At 40.7% G+C, this 13,050-nt stretch overlaps 1 protein-coding gene across 5 annotated transcripts in view; it reads right to left on the reverse strand.

The window, feature by feature from the left end:
* Positions 1 to 13,050, reverse strand: part of HGF (hepatocyte growth factor) — a 111,770-nt gene that overhangs the window by 76,533 nt on the left and 22,187 nt on the right. For 4 of the 5 annotated variants that reach the window (XR_004540727.1, XM_033959761.1, XM_033959763.1 and 1 more), the window contains exons 5-6: positions 9,850 to 9,992; positions 5,959 to 6,079 (exon numbers count right to left, since the gene is read on the reverse strand). Coding sequence is in view for 4 of the 5 variants with exons in the window: in XM_033959761.1 (XP_033815652.1) it covers positions 5,959 to 6,079; positions 9,850 to 9,992 (264 nt within the window). In the remaining variant the exon portion in view is untranslated. The remainder of the gene's footprint in view (positions 1 to 5,958; positions 6,080 to 9,849; positions 9,993 to 13,050) is intronic. The other variant, XM_033959762.1, reaches the window with a different exon arrangement.

A 13,050-nucleotide genomic window follows, 5' to 3' on the forward strand; every position in this document is an offset into this window, starting at 1 on the left:
AGTTATATAAATTATAGAGCTGTTGGTTTGTCTTTATCCAGTCGAGACATAGCCAGAAAAGCAGTTAACTGTTGAGGTTCAAAAAAGACATATTTAACTGAACGGTAGCAAGTAATACACTTGCAAGGATGTCTCAGGTAAAACGTCGCTCCCAGTGAAGTGACTCTACGTTGCTTTTGAGTTTCTCTAGAAAGGTCAGGAAACATTTGTATTTTACAACCAAGAAACTCTTTCTGTCTATTTTTAAAGAAAAGTCTCAATAACCATATTTTATCTATTGCGAGAGCTACAGTCAAAATCATTGTAGAAGGTACAACTGTTTCTCTATCTGATGTTTCTAAAATTTCAGAAACATTCCGTGGTGCCTGATTTGGTGTTTTAGACTGCAATTGAGCCCCATCTTTGTTTGGCAAGTAATACACTTGAACAAATGGTGGTAAAGTTTCTTCTGAAACTTGCAAAATTTCTGTCAGGTATCTCCTAAGCATTTCCCTAGGAGTAACCGTAGTTAATCTAGGGAAGTTAATTAATCTCAAATTATTATTCCGAGAGTTATTTTCAAGTGTTTCCAATTTCTTTCTTAGATTGATGTTATCTTTGATTAGGGACTCCTGTACTTGTTTAGTCAAAGAAATATCTTGGTCAAGCTTTTGAATTGAAGCCTTTGAAACAGTCAAATCCGCGGTCAAATCTTTCAGCTCTCTAGAGTGTTGGATCAATTGTCCCTCAATGTATTGAAAATTGGGACTAATAGTTTTAGTACAATTTGCAATCAGATCCCATAATGAGTCTAAAGTCACTTGCGCTGGTTTCTCCCATATTGGAAAACTTTGCTGGGTGTAAAAGTGCTCACCATCAGAAGAAGAAAAGTTTTCCTGGTTAAGTTCTGGCTGGAGTCCTTCACCTCCAGTTGCTTGTCCTGCCCCGGATTCTTCTGCAGTTACACCCTGGTCAGAGAGTACTGCTTCCTCAGTCTCCAGTGATGATCCTGCTGCCTCAGGGGAAAGTACCAACCCCATCTCCGGGATTTCCTCTACCCCTGAAGAACTGGTAGACCGGGGTCGCGGAGGTGGAGCTCTCAAGTCGGAACTTAAGGTGGTCTCTAACCCAGGAGAGACAACCCCGATCTCGCCCCCTTCAGGTGCTCTCAGCGGGTTTGCTCCAGACACTGGCAAAACTGTCTCCTGCAACCGCCATAACATCTCATCGACTCTGCCGAAGGAGGGCACATCAGAGCACTGCGAGGCACCAGCCACACAACTGCCCCTTCTCTTCAGCATCCCAGAGGTAAATTAGGCCGCAAAGCCGATTAAACAAGAAGAAAATTAATTGAGTGGAGCGGTCAGATGCGTCGCTCTCAGAGCGTCTGTACCACAGCCATCTTGGATCCTCTTATTTATTTTTAAAATAGCTTAATAATCTAAGAAAAAAATGATTTTATCAAATAATAATTAAACTTGCACAAAATCAATGAAAATGTTTAGGGAAATTTTGATCCATATTTTCTAGCCAAATATGCAATCATATGTCTTTCCTCAATAAGGCAAACTTTGCTTACCTGAACCAAAGAACCAGTAACTACAGGTTAACTTTTCAAGTGTCAAGTTTATTTAAAATTTGATAAAAACGCTTATAAAAATTTCTAAGCGAAGTACAAAGAAAGGGGAGATGCTAAACAATTAAAGATAAAAACAGACCAAATGAATAAAAGATGATTTACAAACAGAAATGTGGTGGAAAAAAGGGTAGAACTGTAATGGTTTTAGGAGAGATAACAATGTAGGCAAAAATAAACGGGTTGGGGAAACAACAGGAACAAAATCTTTTAAAGGAGGGAGGGGAGTAAGTTAGGAACCCTAAATTTATAGGTATTAAGGGCTAGATTCCACAAACGGCACTGGCATCACTGGCTACCTAAAAAATGGCTGCCGATTGCATGTCAATCATGCAATGGCACCTTTTGTACAGTCACGGCAGAAATGTATGCCAGGGTTTTTAAGGCTTATATTTCCGGCATCTATGTTGACATGAATCACGTCTACGGAGTCATTTAAGGACACCTAAAGTCATTTCTGGTATTAGGTATGCCTGCTTTGACCTTAGGCATTCTAAAGAACAATTTAGCCCTGGTTTTATCTGGTACTTGGGTCCTGTGTTGGCCAGTGTTGGAAACAGGATCCTGGACATGATGGACCTTCGGTCTGCCCCAGTATGGCAATTCTTATGTTCCTATGTGAGCCAGCCAATTATAGGCCAGTGAAGCCATTGTGACATCACTTCTGAGGTTGGCTCTTGGGCATTGGTGGAATGTGGCATTATGACATCACAATCTCAGCTCTTTGGGTTTCTGTCTGATACTTGGGACCTGGGTTGGCCATTGTTGGAAAGAGGGCACTGGGCTTGATGGACCTTTGGTCTGTCCCAGTATGGCAGCTCTTATGTTCATTTATGGGGAATTATATTTACATAGTTTGCTTAGCATATTTATTGAGTTTACATATAAGATTTCAGGTACAAGTTCAAGGAACTTTACAAGCAAGTGATCTGCACAGAGATGTGGTGAGTTCATGGCAAGATGGCATCATAAGAAGATTTGAGGTCCAAGTTCATGGTGTTTTGCAAGCAGGAAGTCTGTACAGAGAGCTGGAGAGTGTCTGTGGCAATAATATGCTATAATACAGCTTGTAAGATTATTTGGGTTCTTGGTTTGCAGTGATGCTTTCTTGCAATGGACAGTTGCCATAATAGAGCTGTTGTGTGCCAGTCTTGGGTTAGAGGAGAGTTTTTATTGTTGGGTCATATATGTCTGTCAAACAGGAAAATTTTCTTCTTTTTTTTTTAAACTGAGATAGGTAAGCTTAGTAGTCATGGAATGTAAGCATGATAAAGCATGACATAACGTCACAAGCCCTGGCTGATAAGTAACTGTGACATTTTTTCTCCTCAGGTGATTCAACAATTTTGGGTTTTTGCTAGGGAAGATAAGCACTGGAATAATCTCAATAATTTTTTTTATCTTTTTAATGGCTGAGTCCACCACTACAGAAAAGTGAGTTCAATGTAGTGGGTTGAAACCTGAAGTAAATATTTAGATCCTGATATCTGTGAAGGAACAGAAAAGTGCCAGTCACCGGTTTTCAGAGGCTTCATTCAGGTAATGCTACTGGAAATGATTACTGACCAGCTCAATGGTGGAGTAAAGGTAGAGTCAAGAGTTTCCAAGTTTATTTAGGGCCCCTTTTACAAAGCAGCAAAGCGATTTTCCTGCAGCAAATGCACCGAAGCCCAAAGGAATTAAATGGTCTTCAGTACATTTACCACAGGAAAATCCCTATCACAGCTTTGCAAAAGGGGCCCATAGTTTTCTATATCGCAAATCAAAAGTCAGCTAGCAGAAAGCTTGAAAAGAATTTATAAATTTATATAGAGGGAAAAGGTTTTCTCAGGTACCACCAGTCAGCACTGAATATCTAATTTAATACTACCTTGGGTGAATCTCTTTATCTAAATAAATAATAAGGTGGATTTTTTTTTTTTTTTTTTAAATAACTGTGGCTACTCTCTAATACCCTCTGGAAGCTGTTGAACTAGGCAGCTGCCTAATGGTTAGTCTTACCCTGCATTACCGTTCAATTCCCCCTGCAGCTCCTTGTGAACCTGGGGAAGTCACTTATCACTCCACTGCCCCAGCTAAAAAAACTAGATTGTGAGTTCACCAGGGACAGAGAAAGTGCCTGCATATAATGTGACCAGCGCTGCATATGTCTAGAAGCACTATCGAAATGATTAGTAACAGTAGTAGAATTACACTTGGAAACTGCTTTGATAAATTGCCCCCTCAGTGTGTGCTGAAAACCCATTAAACAGACTGAAAAAACAAGTCCAACAAAGAGCTCCTGAAATTCTTTATACCGTAATCTGCTTGTGTTTTGACTTCCTTGAATAATTCTGTATGATCTGTAAATCTGATCAGCTCATCCTGCTGCCCTTTCCAGATCATTAGTGAATACTTTAAAACATAGCTGGTCCCAGGAAACCCACAAATGACTCCATGGAAGGAATGCAACTGCTCTATTAATCTTACAGCTCACTGACTGAGCCACCTGCACTTTTAGGCTGCTGGTAATTAGGGTCACCAGTAATTCCACGTCTCTCGGGAGTGACTGAGCCAGCTGTACACATGGGCTTGCGTTTACTCTACCTCTTGAAAGTAGAAACAGGACTCGGACACAGACAAGCAGTTATGGGCTAATCTTACTGATTTCATTCATCTGTGCTAGTGAACATTACGAACTCATCTTGAATGTGGATGTGGCTCCAATGCAAGTGCCCTCTGATATTCTGTGATCAAAGGCCCAATGTAAAAGACAAAAACTAAGGGGTCCTTTAACTGAGCTACTTTTGGCCCTACAGTGTGCCTAATACAGAATTTATGGCCCAAGGCAGGACATGTTAAAGCATCCTGCATTAATTTTCACATCTGTGTATTCTAAGCATGCAGTATTTTCTGTAATATTTGGAGGGAGAGGGTGTGACATGGGCATGGATGTGGTACCCAGTTTATGAGACCATACTGGACCTAGTGCTTACGGATGGGGGGAGTGTTTATGATGTTATGGTGGGTGATCATCTGGCATTCAGATGGTGTGGAGAGGGTTCGTTCAACAGCGAAGGTTCTAGACCTCAAAAAACCTAACTTTGTTCAGATGGGGGATTATGTCAAGGCGTTGTTATCTAGAAGAAGTAGGAAAGCAGTGAGCAAAACTGAAAGGAGCTATTGTAAGGACAACAAACCATTTTTTTGAGATATAGCAACTAGAACTGCAAACAGTATTCAAGATGCGGCTCCATCATAGAGCGATAGAAAGACATGATAACATTTTCCATTCCTTTTCTGATACTTCCTATGCTTTCTTACCACCAAACACTGAGCTGAGGGTTTCATTGTGTCCTCAGAGAAAAAAGGTGTTGGTGACAGCTAGAGGGAGAGGAATGGCCAGTAGGAGGAAGAGACACCCAGCAACGCTCTACTTTTCCCCATTGCTTGAGCATCACCCCCTCCTCCATGTACCTCTTGAAATGATCGCCAGTGCAAGCAACATCCTTCCACCTGCTCACGCCAACCTCATCTCCATTCTGATATCGCATCCTGATTTAATCCACATACAACTAATCAAATGCGGATTCCACTGCAAATACTCAAGTAGATCCTGAAGCCAAACAGCTACTTCATCGCCCTGTTCGGCTTGAGTATTTGCAGTGGAATCCGCATTCGATGTGTGTTTGGTTGTTTATCCAGTAATTGACCCCTGACGCAGGCGCATTCGCTGAAACATGGCTCATGTTGGGCATAATAAATTAGGTTTCATGGCCTGGACTTAGAGGCTCTTTGTAGTTTTCATGTGGCAGCTGTGGGGTTTTCTTTCACAGTGTGAAAAAATATTTCAGTAGCACTTATTTTTGACTCTAATCCTCCTTTTAATATAATTTATATTTAAGCAATCATCTTAGCATACTTAGTAGATATATTTCAAGAAACCTGTTGGAATTTCACCTTTTTTGTGTTACCCTTTGACCTTTGTGACAATCCAGTCAAAAACAAAGCATTGAACTGAAACTAATTCAAATTCTATATCTTATTTATATCGCCAAAAAGTTTTGACCTATTCAATATCAAATTATAAGTTTATCAATTTGTGTACAGAACTGTCTGCTTGTAAAACTCTTTTCAGCCTTTTAAAACCTCCTAATGTGAGGCACTGCTCATAAAGAATGAGCTGGGGAAGAAATCAGTAGATTTTGTGGTGCTTCTGACCCTTCTGAAACGAGACAGTTGTGCAGAAAATTCCCAGAGGGAGGTTTCTGCTGGTGATGGATTGAAATCGGCAGCTTTCCAAGCTAATTACTACCCTAACCATTTATGTGTCTCATCAATTATTTTTAAACATTCAAGTCTACCTTTCTGGCCGGAATTTGTGCTTGTGAGGTCTCTGTAGATCCCATCGCTGGCACTCCTTCCCTGTTTCTGTATAATCCATTGGACCTCTGTAACTTTCTCCATTGCAGCTCACGCATTCTACTAAATATGGACAAAATAGAATAACTGTAAGTGCATCACAAAAATTCAAGCATGATTTTCACAGGGCTTGCATTTCTGTACTCTTGCTTTCCTGTAACCCTCAGCCTGTGCAAGTACTTTTAATTTTAATTTAATTAATCTAATGGATCACAAGACCTAACATGGATTCACTAGAGACAGATCTTGTCAGACAAATCTGATCAATTTCTTTGGCTGGGTGACCTGACAATTGGATAGAGGGAGTGCGCTAGAGGTGGTCTATTTAGATTTCAGCAAAGTCTTTGATAGTGTTCAACACATGGGTCTAATTAATAAACTGGGTGCCCTTGCGATAAGCCCCAAAGTGAAGTACTGGGTGAGGAACTGGTTGAGTGGAAAGCGACAGAGGGTAGTGATCAATGGAGATCACTCTGAAGAAAAGGATGTTACCAGTGGTGTGCCTCAAGGTTCAGTTTTTGGGCTTGCTCTTTTTGACATTTTTGTAAATGATATTGCTGAAGGGCTGTCAGGTAAGATTTGCCTCATTGCAGATGATACCAAAATCTGCAATAGAGTAGACATCCCCGATGATGTGGATAGCATAAGGAAAGACCTAGTGAAGCTTGAGGAATGATTTGAAATTTGGCAACTAAGATTTAATACTAAGAAATGCAAGGTCATGCATTTGGGCTGCATAAAATGTGATGAAACGGTACAGTTTAAGGGGTGAAGAACTTTTGCGCATGAAAGAGGAGCGGGACTTGGATGTGATAGTATGTGATGATATTAAGGTGGGAAGGAAAGGGTACATCAAGGAAGACAAACAAATCGCAGACAGACTAAATTCATTCTTTGCGTCTGTCTTTACAAAGGAAGACACTGCAACAATTCCAGAAGCAGTGAAAGTGTTCAAAGGAGTAACAGAGGACAGCCTTACCACAGTAGACATGGACTTGGACCAAATATACCGCCAGATCGACAAACTCAAAAGCAACAAATCCCCTGGACAGGATGGAATTCATCCGAGAGTCTTGAAAGAGCTAAAAGTGGAAATCGGAGAACTATTCCAAAAACTTGCCAATCTGTCAATCAAAACAGGGCAGATACCAGACGACTGGAAGATAGCGAACGTCACGCCGATATTCAAAAAAGGATCAAGAGGAGTACCGGGCAACTATAGACCTGTGAGTCTCACGTCGGTCCCTGGGAAGATGGTTGAGGCACTGATCAAGGATAGCATAACCCGGCACCTAGACACACACGACCTGATGAAAGCCAGCCAACATGGATTCAGGAAAGGGAAGTCATGCTTGACGAACCTACTTCAATTTTTTGAGACAGTGAACAGACAAATTGATAATAGAGAACCGGTGGATATTATATACTTGGATTTTCAGAAAGCGTTCGACAAAGTTCCACATGTAAGACTCCTCAGGAAACTGCAGGGCCATGGAATAGAAGGAGATATACTAAGATGGATAGGCAAATGGCTGGAGAACAGAAGGCAGAGAGTGGGCATAAATGGGAAGTTCTTGGACTGGGAAAATGTGACTAGCGGTGTGCCCCAGGGCTCGGTACTTGGGCCCATCTTATTTAATATCTTCATCAATGACCTAGAGGATGGAACATCCAGTGAGATCATCAAGTTTGCAGATGACACAAAGCTATGCCGGGCCATCAAATCGCAGAAGGACAGTGAAGAACTCCAGAGTGACTTGAGCTGATTGGAGAACTGGGCAGATAAATGGCAGATGAAGTTTAAGGTGGAAAAATGCAAAGTGATGCACTTAGGCAGAAAAAATAAGGAACACAAGTATAGTATGTCAGGTGCAATTCTGGGAAAATCTGAACAGGAAAAGGACCTGGGAGTATTAATCGATAGGACACTGAAGCCGTCGGTGCAATGTGCGGCGGCAGCGAAGAACGCAAATAGAATGCTAGGCATGATAAAGAAGGGAATCACGAGTAGATCGGAGAAAGTCATAATGCCGCTTTATAGAGCGATGGTCAGACCACACTTGGAATACTGCGTCCAGCATTGGTCTCCATACCTAAAGAAGGATATCATACTGCTAGAGAGGGTGCAGAGACGAGCAACAAAGCTGGTGAAAGGTATGGAGAACCTGGATTACGAGGAAAGACTTAAGAGACTGGGGTTGTTCTCCCTTGAGAAAAGGAGACTACGAGGAGATATGATCGAGATATTCAAAATACTGAAAGGAATCGACAAAATAGAGCAGGAAAAAACGTTATTTACAATGTCCAATGTGGCACAGACAAGAGGACATGGGCTGAAGCTAAGGGGGGACAAGTTCAAGACAAATATCAGGAAGTTCTGCTTCACGCAACGAGTAGTGGACACCTGGAATGCTCTCCCAGAGGAGGTAATTGCGGAATCCACCATTCTAGGATTAAAGGGTAAGTTAGATGTACATCTCCTTATGAGTGGCATGAAGTGACATGGGTAGGGATAGGCTAGATGCACTTCTCTTTACGAGAAGCTTGGAGCGATATGGGGACCAAAACTATGCCAGGGTACACCTGGCGGGGCCTCCGCGTGTGCGGATCTCTGGACTTGATGGACGTAGGGTCTGTTCCGGAGATGGCGCTTCTTATGTTCTTATGTTCAAACAGTTTGAAAAGGCAAAGGTCAAAGTTATAAGGATGCTAGGGTGGATAGGGAGAGGTATGGCCAGTAGGAAAAAGGAGGTATTGATGTCCTTGTATAAGACACTGGTGAGACCTCGTTTAGAATATTGTGTACAATTCTAGAGGCCGCAACTTCAAAAAGATGTAAACAGGATGGAGTCAGTCCTGAAAAAGGCTACCAAAATAGTCAGTAGTCTTCATCATAAGGCGTATGGGGTCAGATAAAAAAACTCAATATGTATACTTTGGAGGAAAGGCAGGAGAGGGAAGATTTGATAGAGATATTTAAATATCTACGTGGCATAAATGCGCATGACACAAGTCTCTTTCAGTTGAAAGGAAAATCTGGAATGAGGAAGCATAGGATGAAGGTGAAAGGGCATAGATTCAGAAGTAATCTCAGAACATACTTTTACACTGAAAAGGTGGTGAATAGTTGGAATGGCTTCCCAGTGGAGGTGGTGGGAGCCAAAAGTGTGTCTGAATTTAAGAAAGCTTGAGACAAGTATATTGGACCTCTAAGGGAAAGGCAGGGATAGTAGATGGCATGGTTAGGCAGATTAGACAAGCCACATGGTCTATATCTGCCTTCATTTGTCTATGTTTCTGTGTTTCAGTTAAACCATGCTGTGTAGGCTGGGAGAGGATACGCTGTGGCATTTAATCAGGCAGTGCCACTGAATATCTCTTCTGACTGCTACAGGACTGTCTGGGCAGTGCCGGGCCAGTCTAGGGGTGAAGTCAGGGCAAAGCTAGGTTTTACCAGGTTCACAGTAATATTCAACCTGCTAACTGAGTAAGTAAAGTGACAAAGCTAGGGCAGTGTAAAGGTTGTCCTAATTTAATCCACTAAGCTATTTGGCTACTGTCTGAATATCGACTGATACCCAGGCACCTTTGTGGTTTCAGTACTGACATGGCCCATCATTGAATAGCTGGGTTTATTTCAGCTCTTGGTTGTTAGCATCTTAAAAACCACTGACCATCATGGGCTGAATATTAACCCCTCTGAATCTTGCTACATTAGATGTTATAGATAGACAGACCTTATCATGATTGCACTTTTCAGTTTCCAAAACTTAAAATGTAACTAAGTCCGGTAACCATGAGCCCCCTGTCCCTAGATGATTCTGGAGAAGTACCTTCTGTGCAGAAAGGAATATCACAGACATCATGGCGGACTTCTGGACTGGTAGTGAAGCACCATGGACCTCCTTCTTCCCCTTGTGGATTTCGGCAGTAATTTTCTCTCAAATCTTTACCTCGATAGCTCGAATGCAAAAAGCTAGTTTTAAAATGACAATCATTACACCGTAAGAGCATCCAAGTTGTGAAAGAAAATATTCAAAATTCGTATTCACTCTAAATTTTTTGTTGTGTACGTCATAACTATACAGTACTTTGTTTCCAACTCAAATTTCATGTTCGATCATATTGTTTTTGATATGTAACTCTGATAAATACTTTGATTAGTGGTAGGAAATGATGGAGGATATCATGTATATGATAAACATGCCTACATATCTCAGAAACAATTGATAAATAGTATACTGTTATTAGAGGAATTTTAAAATAATTTACGGGGCTCGCTTTCAAAATGAAAAAAAGAGATGTCCAAAAGACACATAACCCAGCACTTCTTATTAGTCAAAACTTTTTCGATGCCTTTCTGGTCGTTCTGACTCCAGTACATGTAAATCATAAGGGGATGTGTTAGAAGTAAGTTTTGGGTGAGTTTAACACTTGAACATTTATAACGATAATCATTTTACAAAACATCCAGGGCACAATTTGGATGTTTTTGGCTAGGCCTACTTTAAAATGAATCAGGGCCAAAAAGTTACCCAAATTTACCAGATGGCGACTGGAGGGATGAAAATATGCCCCCCCCCCACTCCGCCAGTGGTCACTGGTCCCCTTCCATCCCCCAAATATCAGCATGAAACAGCTGCAGATACTATGGCCAGTCCTAGCAGAGCTGCAAGCAGGCAGTCTTTTCTAATCTAATCTAATGCTTGGTTTTATATATCGAGTCATCATTATACGAAGGTTCGACTCGGTTTACAATAATTAATTTAAGCAGATAAGAACATTAAAAATAGGAACAAAATTTGTGAAGATCAATTTTTAAAATGTTTGGCAAATATGACGGTTTTTAAGGCTTTACGAAAAAATTGAAGTGATCCAGAATTTCTCAAAGAAGATGGAAGATCATTCCAAAATTGTGAAAATTTTAAACTCAAAGATTGGCTGAAAATCTTAATCCTTTAATCTCTTTCCAAGAAGGAAGGGATAATTTAAAAGTTGGTTACCTCTTGAAAAAGAGAATCTATAAGCATTCAAAGTTACGAGAGGAGTTCCATCCCCTTTATCATCTTGGTTGCTCTTTGAATCTTTTCTAGTTCTGCTATATATTTTTTGAGATAAGGCGACCATAGCTGAACACAATACTCGAGGTGAGGTCACACTATGAACCAATACAGAGGCATTGTAACATTCTTAGTCTTGTTTACCACCCATTTCTAATAATTCCTAGCATCTTTTTTGCTTTTTTGGCCACCACAGTGACATACAGAGCAGAGGGACATCTTCACATAAAGGGTGCCAGAAGTACATCTCATCATAACCAATCAAAACTCGCCCCAAACTTACTACACTCACCTATCTACCACCCTAATAGCCATTAAGGCTGCAGGTGACACTTATGTGGCAGTATAGTAGGATTGTGGTGAGCTCACTCTTTCCACCATAAATGTAGTGGTTAGAGTGGCTTATGGGCCTGGATCCTCCTGTAGCTCAATAGCCCACTCACCAGGCTACTTAAGACATTTGTGTGATGCTCAGTTAGGATTTCCCATAACAGATGCTGCTGTTTTAGAGACAGGTACAGTATGCAGTGTTTCATTCAGAATTTTTTGGGGTAGGAGGGGGTTATAAACCATTGGTGGAGTGTTTGGGTATCTTTGTGGTACTTAGACTCTTCTAAAACAGGTCTGGATCCAATCCAATTCAAATTCTACTGCATATTATTCAAAACCCTACACGGAGACAGCCCATCATACTTGAACAATCGCCTCATCCAAGCACCCACTACAAGACAAAGAAAAACGCACGCCCCATTCATACCCCCCCCAATCAAGGAAGTAAAAAGAACAAAACTACACGACGGCCTCCTAGCCACCCAAGCCGCAAGGCTAGACAACCAGATCTCCAACCTCTTGATGACCACCCCAGACTATAGGACGTTCAGAAAAGAAATAAAAACCACACTTTTCAAGAAATTCCTGAAGCAGCAATAACATCACGACCGTTTAGTAACTCTAAAACTGACATTTGATCTACCCACTACTGCACTAATAAGAACAAAAGAACTTCCACTATGACCACCTATTAACTCTTTTACAAACCACCTCACCCTCAACAACCTGCTAAATGTTTATAAGATCTACAACTTACCTCTCTAGCAAATCATTGTAACTCTGTTTTTTTGTTAAACTAACCTTTTGTAATCCGCCTTGAACCGCAAGGTAATGGCGGAATAGAAATCCCTAATGTAATGTAATGTAATGTAACATCTAAATTTGATTATTGCCACAAGATATCCAAGTCTAAGCCCACCCAAAGCATGCACAGAACATACCTCCAACCCCCCCCCCTTTAGTCTTTGATGCACAGTGGGTAGAATGCCTCACAAGACATCCAGAAACATGGTTTCAAAAATTGGCCCTTGACATCCCAGTGATTAGCATGTCCAAGTGTCGATTTATGACGCTTTCTGGATGACTTTAATTTTCGAAAATGAGCCCATTGTAGACTCTCATTATAATAAAACATTGAATAAACAAATATGAGTGATCAGGTGTAGATTTCCTGGGAGAAATTTTCAAAGGGGAAGTTTGGGTGAATGTTTGGGCTTTGCAGGGTTTTCAAACTACAGAGTGAACAGTTCATCTGCTTTCCACGAATGCAAGTCATTATAAAATCAAGTTTTTATTATTATTAAAAGTTTCAAGTTTTATAAAAATTTTGATGTATCACAATATCATTAATTCAAAGTGATTTACAATTAAAAACAGGGTCTTAATTATTAGCTACAACCAACGCAAACGGACCTGACGAACCAATACGTAAGGGAAGTAGGGAGAACTACAATAAGTATAGTAAAGAATACATATAAGGAAAATACAAATGGAGGGTAAGAAAGTTTAAAAGTAATTATAAAATTATAGTAAAAAATTAAGAACTTTTTTTTCCCCCCCAAATTCTCAGAGCCTAAGAAAGAGGATTAATGACTTTAAGCATCAAATGGGATCAGTAAAGATTCCGATAATTAGGTCTCAAAA

This window comes from Geotrypetes seraphini, chromosome 9 (genome assembly GCF_902459505.1).
Source record: "Geotrypetes seraphini chromosome 9, aGeoSer1.1, whole genome shotgun sequence".
NCBI classification, from domain to species: domain Eukaryota; kingdom Metazoa; phylum Chordata; class Amphibia; order Gymnophiona; family Dermophiidae; genus Geotrypetes; species Geotrypetes seraphini.